The 15973-nt window shown below is 42.8% G+C and overlaps 1 protein-coding gene across 3 annotated transcripts in view; it reads right to left on the bottom strand.

Annotated features, from left to right (window-relative positions):
* Positions 1 to 329: 329 nt before the first annotated feature.
* Positions 330 to 15973, bottom strand: part of hps4 (HPS4 biogenesis of lysosomal organelles complex 3 subunit 2) — a 55548-nt gene continuing 39904 nt past the window's right edge. Inside the window, exons 11-14 of one of the 3 annotated variants that reach the window (XM_048556344.2) lie at positions 14775 to 15669; positions 13318 to 13447; positions 9142 to 9244; positions 330 to 5922 (exon numbers count right to left, since the gene is read on the bottom strand). In XM_048556344.2, the coding sequence (XP_048412301.1) occupies positions 5754 to 5922; positions 9142 to 9244; positions 13318 to 13447; positions 14775 to 15669 (1297 nt within the window). In that variant the 3' untranslated portion in view covers positions 330 to 5753. The remainder of the gene's footprint in view (positions 5923 to 9141; positions 9245 to 13317; positions 13448 to 14774; positions 15670 to 15973) is intronic. The other 2 variants (XM_048556345.2, XR_007249978.1) reach the window with 2 other exon arrangements.

The raw sequence follows: 15973 nt of genomic DNA, 5'->3' as shown, positions 1-15973 counted from the left end.
TCAAGTCTGCACTGACCCTCCAAAGAACACAACACCCAGACCTAGACTTAGGGTGGCACGGTGGCTCAGTGGTTAGCACTGCAGCCTCACAGCACAAGGGGCCCAGGTTCGATTCCTGCCTTGGGCGACTGTCTGTGAGGAGTTTGCACATTCTCCCCGTGTCTGCGTGGGTTTCCTCCTACAGTCCAAAGATGTGCAGATTAGGTGGAATCGACCGTGCTAAATTGCCCATAGTGTTCAGGGGTATGTGGGTTATAGGGGGATGGGTCTGGGTGGGATGCTTCAAGGGGCGGTGTGGACTTGTTGGGCTGAAGGGCCTGTTTCCACACTGTGGGGAATCTAATCTAATCTAGACCACTATCCTATCCCCATATTACCCATGGCCAATCCACCTAACTTGCACATCTTTGGACTGTAGACTGGAGCACCCAGAGGAAACTCACGCCGACACAGGGAGAACGTGCAAACTCTACACAGACTAGAATTGAACTGGGGTCCCTTTATTTCTGCAGTTGTTTATTTCCACAGGTGCTGTTGGCATGGCCTTAGCGCTTTGTTTTGCTTCAGATGTGCAGTATCAGCTCTATTTTGTTTTTATTTTATTTTATTCCATGAATAATGAATAAAAATCAATCCAGTGCCAAGGCTTCCCCAGCTAAATGGTCTATGAGTAAGTCATTCTCATTTGGACAAAAATAATGGATGACTAAAGAAATGCATATCAGAGGAAAAACTGCTCCGCTACTGGGTGTCATGAGCTGCCATGTACCTAAATTCTGGAATTCCTTTCTGGGACCTCTTGTCTTTTAAGATGCTGTTTAAAATTTACCTCTTTGACCAAGCTTTTAGTCAGCTATCCTCATAGTTCTTTATGTAGATCAGTATCATGTGAGGTGTCACATTTTGTAAACGTATATCAGAGCAGGACTTATACACTTATAGTAGACTCCTGAGAAGGACTCACAGGTAGATAGGGTAGTGAAGGTGGCATCCGGTACACTTGCTTTTACTGGTCAGCGCATTGAGTACCGGAGTTGGGAGGTCATGTTGCGGCTGTACAGGACATTGGTTTGGCCACTTTTGGAACACTGATCAATTCTGGTCTCCCAGCTACAGGAAAGATGATGTTGTTAAACTTGAAAGGACGCAGGAACGGTTTACAAGTACATTGTTTGGGTTGGAGCATTTGAGCTCAAGTGAGGTGTTGAATGGGTTAGGGCTATTTTCCTTGGAAATTTGGAGGTTGTGGGTGAGCTTATAGAGGTGTAGAAAATCATGAGGGGTACAGGTAGGTTGAATATCCAAGGTCTTTTTCCCCAGGAAAGGAAAGTCCAAAACTAGATGGCACATTTTTAAGGTGAGTGGGGAAAGATTCAAAAGGGACCTAAAAGGGCAACTTTTCACACAGGAGGGTGGTGTGTGCATGGAATGAGTTGCCAGAGAAAGTGGAGGGTGGGTATATGAATAGGAAGAGTTGAGAGGGATATGGGCCAAATGCTGGCAAATGGGACTAGATTGATTTAGGATATTGGGTTGCCATGGATGAGTTGGACTGAAGCGTCTGTTTCTATGTTGTACAACTCTTTGACTCAATGATTTGCTAATGCTTTTGTGAATTGTCTCGTGATGTTTTACGGCTCTATGAACACTAAATAAATCCAAGCTGCTGACCACAGAAGACAAGTTAAATCATGAATTTGGTGGAAGCATCAGTTTGATAAAACATTACTACAGGACGTACTGTAAAAGAAAGCATTTGGTAATTATTCTGCAGAAGGGCCTGCTCCTGCTCCTCAATTTAATACTTTGTTTGAAGAAATGCACTTGGTGAGCACTGTATATTCAATTTATTGCACTGATGTGAGAACACAGCACTTTGACCTGAAACCCAGGAGGCATTTTACACAAGTTTATAGACACCAGATTTTTCATATAAAATTCTACAATTCAACAAACATCCTGCATTGTTGAGACAATTTGACAGTTAAGAAATATAACTAATATTTAGTTGTATAACAGTAATTCATCAGCCAAATTGTAGCGCATACAGTATTTTCCAATAGTGCAACCTTGTACTAAAGTTGTAAAAATTTAAAAGTATAACAGGAGTGCATGTCTACTACAGACTCATAGAATCCCTAGTGTAGAGGCAGTCCATTCTGCCCATCAAGTCCACATTGCCCCTTCAAAGGGTATTCCACCCAGACTCGACCCCCTACCCTATCCTTGTAACCCTGCATCTCCCACAGCTAACCCACCTAGCCTGCACATCCCTGGACACTATGGGCAATTTAGCACGACCAATCCTCCCAACCTGCACGTCTTTATGGGAGCAAACCAGAGCACCTGGAGGAAACTCATACTGACACAGGGAGAATGTGCAAATTCCACACAGATGGCTGCCCAAGGGTGGAACTGAACCCGGGTCCCTCGTGCTGTGAGGCAGCAGTGCAGACCACTGAGCCACCGACACTATAGTTGGATTAGGTGGAGTTGGGGTTTTAAAACATAGACCACACAATCCTTTTCCCTCAGCTACTGAGGCTGAGGAGATGATAGTAGACAGCAGATTGAACAAATGAGGAAGAGCAAGTTTAAATAACAAAGGAGGACACAGATGTCCATGTGGTTGTCACAGTATTGTGGTCAGCATTAGACTAGACTAGATTAGATTAGATTAGATTCCCTACAGTGTGGAAACAGGCCCTTCGGCCCAAGTCAACATCACTCCTTGGAGCATCCCACCCAGACCCATTCCCCCTATAACCCACACACCCCTGAACACTACGGGCAATTTAGCATGGCCAATCCACCTAGCCTGCACACCTTTGGACTGTGGGAGGAAACCGGAACACCCAGAGGAAATCCACACAGACACGGGGAGAATGTCGAGTGGCAATTAGCTGTGGCACATTGTTTACTAGGTCTCTTAGACTTAATTATACACTGATTACATTATTCTAGCATTATGTACCATACCACATGAATACATACCACAGGAATAGCAGTAAGGTGGTACACTCAAATTTACAGTATCAGTTAATATGATAAAATGAGAGAATATTGAGCTTAAATTTCCATTACGCTATAATGTTGGAAAAAACCTAGCTCAAAAGCTTTTAGGATTTAAAAACAAAACCCTATCAAATTCAGTTTTTTACAATATATTTCAACTTCAGCTACCTGTTGGGTGACAAAGTCCACCAACTACTGATATATACTGATGAAGGGTCTAGGCCCGAAACGTCAGCTTTTGTGCTCCTGAGATGCTGCTTGGCCTGCTGTGTTCATCCAGCTCCACACTTTGTTATCTTGGATTCTCCAGCATCTGCAGTTCCCATTATCTATGATATATATAAGATAATTTATATTGTCTTGTTCAATGAACTCCCACTGAATTGTTCCATCAATCTATTATTTTCGGCATAATGCTAGAATAATGTAATCAGTGTATAATTAAGTCTAAGAGACCTTCCTCTAGTTTGTCATAAGTGCAATACTTCATTCATTTTACTTTTCTAATGAATTCAACGCGGGATAAGTGAATCGTTTGCCTGCTGGAGACACCTTTTCACCACAACCATCAATTAGTAACCAGATCCAGGATTTGAGTATTAAATTACCGAATACCTGCAGAGTATCTCAATACAGCTCCCAATCATAATGGGCAAACTGTAGGTTATGACCTTGCAGAGGTCAGTAAGACAAATCTTTAACTTAGATTCTGGGTCTCTCAAACTTTCAGCAGTTCCAAGATGCAAGTAACAAACTGAGAAGTAAAAATGTAAACACCAAATTGCTGGTAAGCCATAAAAAGGATGCTGAGTGTCTAACAGTGAAATGCATTTCTTTAGGACCATTCAGCAGTAAGATACACATCCACTGTTTACCTCCATTCTCACTAACACTACCCCAAAAATTAAAACATTTTACATTTCATTTATATACGTTATTGTTTTCAATTTACTATAAATGGCGTGTGTAGTTTCGCTCTCCTTTATTCCACTCTTCAATTTGTAATAAATCTCAAGTTACTTATAAACATTGAGAAAAGCAGTTACCATTACTAGCTATCAATATTCCTAATATCTCTCGTATCTGCTACAGCATGTGTAAAGTGCAAAACTGAACAGAAATGGAAAATTTCGTTGTATCTCAGTAAAGGCAGTGTGCTGGTAGTAGCTTCAATGCCTTTTGGCTGGGGGCAAGCAGAAGTCAAGTAATTCTCACCCCCGAAAGAAGTACATAACTGATTGTTGAATCAGAGTTAATTGTAATGTCCTTAAACATTGAAGTCAACAAGACGCGTGAACACATGGGCTATACATCAGAAGATTGTCAGCATCCACAGAACTTCCCCACAGAAAAAAAGATTTTAAAAAAACTATTAACAATATTTTACAAGTATTGTAATAGTGTTGGGAGAGATTGGTACCAGGGGACACTGTTCGAGGATCAGAGACAGAAGAGAGGACTTTGTTCATCTAGAGGATTATTGTTCTGCAGAATTCTCTTCCCCAGAAAGTAGTGGAGGCTTTGCCATTGAATTTATTCAAGGCTGATTCCAATAGATTTGAGTGAGTCAAGGAATCTGACAATCAGAGAAGGAAGTGGAGTTGAGACTACAATCAGATCAGCCATGATCTTGGCAGTGGAGGCTTGAAGGGGACAAATGGCCTACTCCCACTTCTAGGTCATACAGTGATCCAGCATGGAAACAGGCCCTTCAGCCCACCATGTCTATGCTGACCAAACACAAACAACACCTAATCCCATTTTCCTGCACCTGGTCCCTACCCTACTATATTCTGGCATTTTAAGTGCTCATCCAGAAGCTTCTTAAAATGTTGTGAGAGTGTCTATCTCAAAGACCTTCTCAGGCTGCACTTTCCATATTTCAACCACCCTCTGGGTGAAAGGAGCTTTTCTCAGCTCTCCTCTGAACCACTTACTCCTCTCCCTAAACTTACATCCTCTGGCCTTGAGTTCCTAACATTTACATAGGAATGGGAATGTTAAAAATTGGGATATTTCAGCAAGCCTGAAGCTCTGAAATTCTGCACTGCACTGCCCAACCACCTATGCCCCAAACATTTTCCTTAAAACCCATCTCTTCAAATAACAAAACTTTTGTTTACATCTTAACGTTTCCTTATGTAGTTTAGTATCAAATTTCGGACATTTGACTACATTAAAGGCACTACATAAATCCAAGTTATCAGGCTGATCAGAAACGTAGGGAATCAACACTTCCACAAATTTGAATAAATAGGAACTTTCTTCTTATGGCTGAAGGACAAATTTTAATCACATTTAAATCAAAACCATTGAAAAGATGAGGTGTGTGGACGGGACAGTAAAATAAATTGCAAGTCTGCTTAGGAGTTTTCTACATTTTAAAAGCCATGTACTTTTTTTCAACACACAGATAGTCTTACTTATGGTTTTGGCTGGTCCATTGATTCTTCATGCACAATGTCAGAAAACCTCGCTTCAAGTAAGGCTTGCTGTGTGATGTGTTTCTTTACTTCTTCCTACACTCATCCCCACTGAAAATTCCTACAAATCTCCAATCATTAGTACACTTAAGCAAATATACTGGAGGAACACACAGCCTATGATACAATCATTAGACATTACAATCAGGTAGGGCGAGCATGTGACTTAAAGAACCAGTTGTTCTTTTCAATTAAAAAAAGTGTAAGCATTTGTACGTGTAACACTGCTGGGAAAATCTGTGAGACTGCTGCGACTCACAGCAGGTTTACTCCATATTTTAACAGTTTCTGCCTGGCTCGTCCTGGCAAAGCAAAGGCACTGTCACGAGGGTTCGGAACGCCAGAGTTGCGGGCCATTGCAAGGATCTGGAAGTGAGTTTCCTGGGCTGGGTTCTGGCAGCTGTAAACAGCAGTGGAGGCATTCCTGTTGGGAGAGAATGGTAGCGATTAATTAAGGAGGGGAAATTACTTCATGTTTTGCGTACATCTCTCTAGCACTTTGAAGATCTCGTCTGACTCTCCCAGAGTCAATAAGGGAGCGCTTCACTAGGTTCCAAATGAGGCATTAAATTGAGACCCCATGTGCCTTCTCAAATAAATAGATTTAAGTAGTTACAAAGGATACTTTCTCAGAAGAGTTGTGTTCAGTGTCCTGGTCAATATCAGTGCTTCAAGTGAACATAAAATCTAAAAGAACTGCGGATGCTGCAAATCAGGAACAAAAACAAAGTTGCTGGAAAAGCTCAGCAGGTCTGGCAGCATCTGTGGAGGAGAAAACAGAGTTAACGCTTCTGGTCCAGTGACCCTTCCTCAGTCCAGCAACTTTGTCTTTGTTCCTCAAGTGAACATTACTGGCAGTGTTGGAGATGACAAGGTGTATAGCTAGGTGAACACAGCAGGCCAAGCAGCATCTCAGGAGCATAAAAGCTGACGTTTCGGGCCTAGACCCTTCATCAGAAATGGGGGAGGGGAAGAGGGTTCTTAAATAAATAGGGAGAGAGGGGGAGGTGGATCGAAGATGGATAGAGGAGAAGATAGGGGGAGAGGAGACGGACAAGTTAAAGAGGCGGGGATGGAGCCAGTAAAGGCGAGTATAGGTGGGGAGGTAGGGAGGAGATAGATCAGTCCAGGGAGGACAGACAGGTCAAAGGGGCAGGATGAGGCTGGTAGGTAGGAAATGGGGGTGCGACTTGAGGTGAGAGGAGGGAATAGGTGGGAGAAAGAACAAGTTAAGAAGGCGGGGACAAGCTGGGCTGGTTTTGGGATGCAGTAGGGGGAGGGGAGATTTTGAAGGTTGTGAAATCCACATTGATACCATTGGGCTGCAGGGTTCCCAAGCGGAATATCAGTTGCTGTTCCTGCAACCTTCAGGTGGCATCATTGTGGCACTGCAGGAAGCCCAGGATGGACATGTCATCTGAGGAATGGGAGGGGGGGGTTAAAATGGTTCGCAACTAGGAGGTGCAGTTGTACAAGATGACAGCCATGTTTCTTACAATAGATTTCAACATCACCTAATTGGCTATAGAGCAGTCCTCAGGCTATAAAAAAGGTACTACATCTCTGCTTCCCTAACCTGTTCTTCCTCTCACCCATCCCTTCCTCCCACCCCAAGCCGCACCTCCATTTCCTAGCTACTAACCTCATCCCACCTCCTTGACCTGTCCGTCTTCCCTGGACTGACCTATCCCCTCCCTACCTCCCCACCTATACTTTCCTCTCCACCTATCTTCTTTTCTGTCCATCTTTGGTCCGCCTCCCCCCCTCTCCCTATTTATTCCAGTTCCCTCTCCCCATCCCCCTCTCTGATGGAGGGTCTAGGTCTGAAACGTCAGCTTTTGTGCTCCTAAGATGCTGCTTGGCCTGCTGGGTTCATCCAGCTCCACACTTTGTTATCTATACTACATAAATGTAAGTCCTTTCTTTTTTGATTTTGGAATATTTAACAGTTGTCTCACCGAGACCTTTTAGTAGTCTATTTAATACTGTTAATCTCCGCTTGCCATGAGGAAATGCTGCGGAAGGCAATGGGAATAAAATCTCATTCCATTAGCTGCTTCATGCGAGAGAAGCAAAGGGTAGAATCTTGCGAAGCACTACCCATAATTTTCCAATCCTCCTCAGATTCCGATGGCCCAATTTTCAATGCTGGGAGTTCTGATCGAATGCATCGCACAAATCTAGCAAAATGTAAATCACAAGCTCCCCTGCCCCACTTCCTTATCCAGCTAGCGATGGCTCCAGTTAGAAACTGTTGAGTTAGTGATCCTCAGTCAGGGTAACTCTACAGGTAAAAGTGGGCCAGCTGACGGTGAGATCATCCTAGACTCACCCAGCCTGCAAGCCCCCATCTCCCAAAAGAAACCTCCTCAGCAGTCAAATATCTTATCAATATTCATTGGGATCACTGAATATGCAAGACCCTGACTTCTATTTGCAACAAAGACCATAAGCTTTAGTATAAGAGAGGTATGGCTTGAATGCAAGCCCTCTGAAAATTGCAGGAGGCTTTGTGCTGCCTCCCTGTTAGCCTCACCAAAGCCGTTAAACCATCCCCAGCATTTCATTGCAGTTACTCAATCACTCTTGCCTGCACAATGGCTGGCTTTATAAAGCTGGATAAAAACAAGTGAACTCTCTCTAAGATAATAAAATGTGAGGCTGGATGAACACAGCAGGCCAAGCAGCATCTCAGGAGCACAAAAGCTGACGTTTCGGGCCTAGACCCTTCATCAGAGATCGAAACGTCAGCTTTTGTGCTCCTGAGATGCTGCTTGGCCTGGTGTGTTCATCCAGCCTCACATTTTATTATCTTGGAATTCTCCAGCATCTGCAGTTCCCATTATCTCTGAACTCTCTCTAACCTTCCCAACTCTGTTAGAACAAGTACGTCATGCAAAATTTATTCCTCATGTAGCAAGTCTAATACACATTATGTGGTCATTAATCTTGCTGCTCTCCTTCTAGGAACTTGATGCTTGCAAACTGCTTGTCATATGTTCCCCTACACTTGTACTTATGTCAAGATTTTCAGGATGCCTCTGTACAATCAACTAAGCCCATTTTAAAGTGTAATCACTTGTTAAGTCAAACGTATGAACCATTTTCTGCATAGCAAGATCTCACAAACAGTGAATGGATTAATGTCAACAGGAAAGGAAGAACCTCAAACACAGCCCTCAGCAGGTGCATTTTCCAAGTGTTGTATACCTAACTCCCTGCTATTTTGATGTCTGGCGTCCCTGGCAAGGCACAGCAAGGTGTAGAGCCAGGATAAACTTGCCAGATGCACTGAGGACAATTCCAGGAAAGGGTAGTTTAATTTATTTCATTCACTCATCAGCCATACTTTGCCTCTTTGTGCTTCTGGTGTTGCAAGAGAGACCAGGAGTCTGCAAGCTCGAAATACAGCTATCTACCATTTCACAGGCCATTTTTTCTTCCAGTGCTGGAAGATGGATGTATCATCGAGAGAAACATGGCGATGTTTGTTCTACTGAAAAAAAAGTTAGCAGGTAATTACCTGGCATAAAATGCCAGCAGCCAAGTGCTGGAAAATGTGATTTAGAGTAGATAGGTGCCTGGCTGGCATGAATATGATACAACTTTCTGAGCTGTGACACCGTATGATTCTACAACATACCGGACAATCATCTCATGAGTGGTCTTGCTGTGGTCCAAGTCAGCGTGCATCAATGCCGTTGCTCTAATGAAGTGACCCTTCTGATCATCAGAGGAAAGCTGAGCTTTAAAAATGAAAAGGAATAGTTTAGTACCAATTCAGTCACAAAGAAATATGCTATCCGAGATTTCACCATTTTCTGTCCTGGTCCACTGAGCCATATCAGATGCAACACTACAGTTCTATTTGGTAATTTTAGCCACCACCCGTAGTCTTCCTCCCTCCCATTTCAATGATATTTTGAACACAGTTCTACAGATCACCCTGCAGCCAATCAACTATCAGCAATGATTCAAATGTCAACAGGTACAGCAAACACCAGACTGTTCACACTGTTACTGGATAGCAATGAGAAGCAGTAGCCTTGGCTAATTTACCATCATCTATTCCTGGGGCAGCAGTTGGAACAGCCGTCCCACCTCCTAAAATCAGCCAACTCTACTCACATAAAGGGATTAAACCTGCTCCTTCAATTGTGACTGGTGTTCACTGAAGCAGCAGTTAGCTCCTTCCATCTACCTCCTCTCTTGAAGATGGTGGGCCCTATAGACACACCACTATTTATTTGCACTTTTCATCCTACCATGTGATTTTGGTTTCATTTTAAAATCAACTCTAACTGGTTTGTACATTTCACAAGGGGTGATTATTTCCTTCCCTCTTGATGTTCAATTTTTCCATGTAATTGGGACTTCCAAGATTCTAGAGATTGGAACTAATTCTGTTGCCATTTGCAGGACTAGACCTTAGGGACATCTTCTACGGCTGAGGTTTTAATAGATGCAGAAGTAACTTGCTTCAGGTACAACATCCCCGCGTATCACACTGAAGGCTGAAGTCCAATTAAATCCTAACTCTTTCAGTTCTCAGTCACACATCCCGCTCTCATTTAAATTCTACTCAGATGCACATCCTCGTCTGGCTTCCCATTTCTACAGCCTGGATTTCATCACCATAGTTTTTGTTCGTTTTGTTTTATTCACTCATGGAATGTGAACATTGCTGGCTGGGCTAACATTTTATTGCTAGTTTCTTGTTTCCCTTTAGAAGATGGTGGTGAGCTGCCTTCTTGAAATGCTACAGTCTACATTGAGACACAATACCCTTAGGGTGGAAATTCCAGGATTTCGACCCAGAGACAGTGAAGGAACGGCAATATATTTCCAAGTCAAGATGGTGAGTGGCTCGGAGGGGAACTTGCAGGGGGTGGTGTTCCCATGTATCTGCTGCCCTTGTCCTTCTAGATGGAAGTGGCCGTGGATTTGGAAGGTGCTGTCTAAGGATCTTTGGTGAATTTCTGCAGTGCATCTTGTAGATGGTACACACTGCTGCTACTGAGCGTTGATGGTGGAGAGAGTGGACGCAGTGCCAGGCATGCAGGCTGTTTTGTCCTGGATGGTACCAAGCTTCCCGATTGATGTTGGAGCTAACTTCATCCAGGCAAGTGGGGAGTACTCCATCACACTCCTGACGTGTGCCTTGTAGATGGTGGACAGGCTTTGGGAGATTTGTAGACCCTTACAGAGCCTCACACTGACTCTGAAGACCACTCCAGCACTATTTCTCCCATCTCACATGTTCTGATGTGGAGTCTGAACCTCTGTGCACTCTCACCTTCTTTGCATTCCACCAACGAAAGCTGTACCTCAGTATAATAATCTTGTCACCTGAATCCTCTCGGCAAAAAACCTGCACTCTGCAACATCTCCCCCCATCTTCAAAATGTTCTTAAAATATTTGCAGCTCCGATAACATTTGGGTGAGTTCCTGAACCTCCTTATTCTCCTCAGTGACCAATCTATCTCATTATGAAGCACCTTGGGATAATGTCAAACTGAGGTTCAGACTAATGTCAAGAAATTATATGGATTGGAGACCACCGAGGACATCTGCTGGTCCCTTTGTACACTGCAACTTTTTCTCTGAATGTTTGATTTCTACCAGTTCAAGTCTGACTTTACAAGATGTGGTGTCTCCAACATACTGCAGTACGTTAGTCTGCTTTGATTATCATAAGGACAGAATGTTAAAAAAATCTATGGGTATGATTTGGAATGCATTGCCTGATTAGATGAATACAAACAAGATTGATTTTGAAAACTTACCATGTGTTAAAGAGAAAAGCATTATAGGGTTGGGGGTGGTGGGTGGGATGCTCTTCAGAGGGTCAGTACAGACTTAATGGGCCAAATGGCCTCTTTCTGAACTGCAGGTATTCTATGATTCAAAAGGGTGGCACAGTGGTTAACACAGCCACTTCACAATGCCAGCAAACTTCGGTTCAATTCTAGCCTTGCGAAAACGAATGTGTGGGGTTTGCGCATTCTCCCTGTTTTATGTGGGTTTCCTCCCACAGCCTAAAGATGTGCAGGTTCGGTGGACTGGCCATAGTAAATTGCCCATAGTATCCAGGGGTGTGTAGACTTGGTGGGTTAGTCGTGGGAAACGCAGGGTTACCAAGATAGGGTAAAGAGATGGGTCTGGGTGGGATGCTCTTTGAAGGCTGTTGTGGATTCAATGGGCTGAATGGCCTGCTTCCACACTGTAGGGATTCTGTGAAAAGTGAGGTAATGAACAACGAAAACATAGTAATTGAAATGTGCATTTATATGCACCTATCATGCTCACAGGAAGTTCCAATTTTATTATTGCAGCTTGTGAATTTCTTTTGAGGTATAGACATTGTTGGAATTGGAAATACAGCAGCCAATGCATACAAGGAAGCTCCCACAAGCTCCCACAAACAGTGTGATAATGATGAGTCTTTTTTAAAGGAACATAGATTGAAGGTTGAAATATTGGGCAGGTCACAAAATGTGACACCTTGACCAGTCAAAATAATGCCTGAGATCCTTTACATCCAGCTGAGAAGTTTAATGTCTCAATTAAAAAGCAGCACCTCTGGCAGTGCAGCTTCCTCAGTAATTCAGATCACCAGAAGTGTATTCAGAATGTGTGGCTATAAAGTAAATCCCCACGTTAAAGCACAGTTTAGTCAATCTAAAATGTGGATGAGATTTTAGAAGTACAGAGAAAAGGCAGGCCCTTTAAATCTGAAATGAAAGTAGCAAATTCCATGAATAAATTAATTCTACATCCAAATCTTTAAGCTTTCATTTTTCTTCACATTACTGCCAGGCTAAATGAAGTACTGTTAGAGGCATCAATAACAGAAATTTCTGGAATGGACCTTACCTGCACTGTAGGGATTCTATGATTTCAGGGAAGCAGGGAAAAGTGGTAGAGTGGATCTAACTGGCTAGCTCTTCAAAAAAAAGGTGACTATTATGCAGGAAATTAATGGCTTCCATCAGTACACAACCATTCTACAATACCATGAACAAAGCATAGAATCCCTATAGTGTGGAAGCAAGCTATTCAACCCATCAAGTCCATACTGATCCTCTGAAGAGCATCCCAACCAGACCAAACCCCACCAATCCTGTTCCCATAACCCTGCATTTCCCATGGCTAATCCACCTAGCCTGCACATCACTGGACACTGAGAAATTTAGCATGGTCAGCCCACTTAGCCAGCACTTTGGACTGTGGGAGGAAACTGGAATATCCAGACGAAACCCACGCAGACACGGGGAGAATGTGCAAACTCCACATAGACAGTTGCCCGAGGGTGGAATCGGACCTGGGTCTCTGGTGCTGTGAGGCATCGCTGGGTCACCGAGCCACTTTGCAAATGTTTATGAAGGCCCGGTAGTCTAATCAGGGGATGATGGAAGTCAGCTCCAGGATTAAACCTGAAAATGTTGATGCCAAATTTCACTCAATACCTCAGTTGCAAAGTAACAAATTAATCAGGCAACGGGACAGACTATAATTGCTTAGACCAAGGAGGGACAAAAAAAAAAGCTCTCTCTGCATTCCTGAACACCATCCAGTGAACCCCTAATGCAAACTGAATGCACGCATACAAGGCAAGAACAGAAGTGGATTCAACTGTGATAACCTTCTCAGCTCACCCCAAATAATCAAAATTACGTGCCAACGCTTAATATTGAGGCTCAGAAACAGGAATGTCCACTTGGGTGAGATCTTTGAGGATCGTTAATATGTGATAATATTGCATAGGTCAGCCCTTCCAAATAGGGAAATGACACACACACACACACACACACTGACCTGTGAGTATATGCTGAACGCAGTCATAATGTGCAAAGTTGTAGCCAAGTAAGTTACAGTAGCTCTTGCTGAGTAACGTCTCACTCAGGTGAACTTCTAGGCCATTTAAAGATGCCAGGGTGCTGTGATACTGTGGAGGAGATGGAAATAATTGGGATTCTCTGAACCAAGCACCTGCCATTGATGTCTAACTGCAGTGAGCACAGTCCAATGCATCAGGCATCCAAACTTACACAATAATTTGTTCAAAATCTCAAGGCATTAATTCCCTCATTGTTTTTCACTCAGTTTAAGATTTCCATATGAAATGGGTTGAGAACTACATTCAAAAGATATGCACAATAATTAGAAATTAACCATGTGCACACCCATTAACAACAACTCATCACATTAATACATCCCAAAAAGCATTAATCATAGAAGTGGCTTGGTTGGGAGGCACAACATATAATGGAGAATTTTACAAGTCAAGAGGCAGAAAGCTAATTATTTCTTTTCTAACAATAGTATATTGGTGGCTACAATAACATACGATAATTAACAGGTTCCTTGGTTGGAACTGCAAGGAAACCCTAAAGCACTTGTGTGAAAAGCTGTCTGTTCCCCACAGTAGCAGAGTTCAAAACTAAAGCGTGTAGGTTTAAGGTGAGAGGGGAAAGGTCTAAAAGGAGCAACATTTTCACACAGAGGGTGGTGCGTGTACGGAATGAGCTGCCAGAAGAAATGGTGGAACTGGTACAATTACAAGATTTAAAGGGCGGGTATACAAATAGGAAGGGTTTAGAGGGATAAGGGCAAAATGCTGGCAAATGGAACTAGATTAATTTAGGATGTCTGGTCAGCACGGATGAGTTGGACCGAAGGGTCTGTTTCTTTCCTGCATAGCTCTATGAAACAAAGTTGGACAAATGCAAAAGTTGCATATGTGGTACCTTCATCTGGGCAGTTTTTAATCTCAGTTATGATGAGAGTATTACCATTATGTTTCACCTCAAAGTGAGTTCAGTCGAGTTACCTCATCAACACCAAACCATTTCTGCTGCAGAGTTCCACATCTCTACATTTACAGAGTATCAAATAAAAATGTTAATGTGATACTCTTGGCTTGACTTGTTCTGTATGAAAATCACAGCCTTGACTCATTCATGAGGAGTTGACACAGCACCAGAGGCTGCTAGAATTACACTCCTGGAATAAGTCAATTCAAGTGAAAACCAGAATGAGGTGACAGTCTTGCCTTCATTCAGGAATGTTAAAAATCCTCAAGCACGAAATCATGTTTTTGAAAGTATTTACACGAGGAACATTTCCAGGAGCATTTTGCTGAACAAGCCAGTTAAGGAATTTTACAGGAAAGTGCGAATTTTTCTCCTGTCCATATCTAAGATTCTTGCAGCAACGTCAGTTGAAAGACTAGCCCTGTTGTTTAAGATCACACATGGGTTAAAAATACTCACAACATCTTCAATAGCACTGCGATTGGCTCTAAATCCATCTTCAGTCAGAAGAAACATTACCAATCCTTTCACCACATGAACATACAAATTCAGTTTCACCAGCTTTCCACAGTCGTTGGGTTCTCCCAGGCTTCCATTCTTAATTGTTGCAGTCTGCTTAACTTCTGCACCCTCTTCTCTATATTCTGTATGAAGTGAAAGGTGAGAGGAGTCTCTAAACAAGGTTCCTTGAGACAAGACAGCATCACCATGCAGCAAATTCCTGTGTTGATGTAAAGGTACAGTTTGGGCAGTGACAGGAGAGATGACACGGGCCTCTTTCTGATTGTGAATCTCATCACCTTCAGATTCAGAAACAAGTTGCATTTTTGGAGAGTCAGAGATAGAAATTCCTCCAGTGGATTCACTATCTGACGAACCACTAATTCTTTCAGGTGGTGTTGTTTCTTTTTCAGTGTGCTCATTATTTCCATTTTCTTTCAATTCCACACAGAGATCCTTGGAAACTGAGCCAGGCTGTTCCTCATCCAATTGTAGTGAAAAGCAAGAGCTGCCAAGAGGGGAACAGGCTTCAGGAGTGGTAGGAAATGGGATTTTGTTCTCGGCATGAGAGTTTGCACTCATTGAAGACTTCTCACCAACCTCCATTGAATGAAGCTGTACAGAATGTTCTTCTTTGCAGTTCTGGGCAAGATCCACGGAATCTGCTGGTCTATCACTGTCTTTGGAATTTGGATGTGGGTTCTCAAGCTCAGTGCTGTTTCCGCACTTCACCTCAGAGTGCTTGACCTCACCACTTATCTCCTCAGCATTTGAATTGGCTGACAGCGTTCTGGAGCGAGCCCGTTTCTGAATCTCCTCGTCAGTCAAATCTGGCTTCGGTGACTCGGCTAACCTACAAGAATGCATATAGATTTTTTTAAAAAAGATGCACAACAAGCTTTGTTCCAAATTTGATCTTACTTTTAAAATCTCAACATTAATGCACAATGAGTTAATTGCTTTTCAACAACATTTTTCCAGCTTGAGTATTCTCTCCCCGCCCCTCTTAACCCTTCATTGAAGCTCGGTTCCTTGGGTGTTCTTTATCCTTCAATAGTGACCAATATCCATTATCTATTGACCAATTTGACAGACATTGTAATAATAAGACCAAGGGTTGAACTTTCCCAGCCCCTGAGGAAAGCAGACAATGAGGA

The sequence above is a fragment of the Stegostoma tigrinum genome, chromosome 26, assembly GCF_030684315.1.
Source record: "Stegostoma tigrinum isolate sSteTig4 chromosome 26, sSteTig4.hap1, whole genome shotgun sequence".
In the NCBI taxonomy this organism is placed as follows: domain Eukaryota; kingdom Metazoa; phylum Chordata; class Chondrichthyes; order Orectolobiformes; family Stegostomatidae; genus Stegostoma; species Stegostoma tigrinum.
Note: the sequence above shows the minus strand (reverse complement) of the source record. Positions and strands in the feature narration are given on the sequence as shown.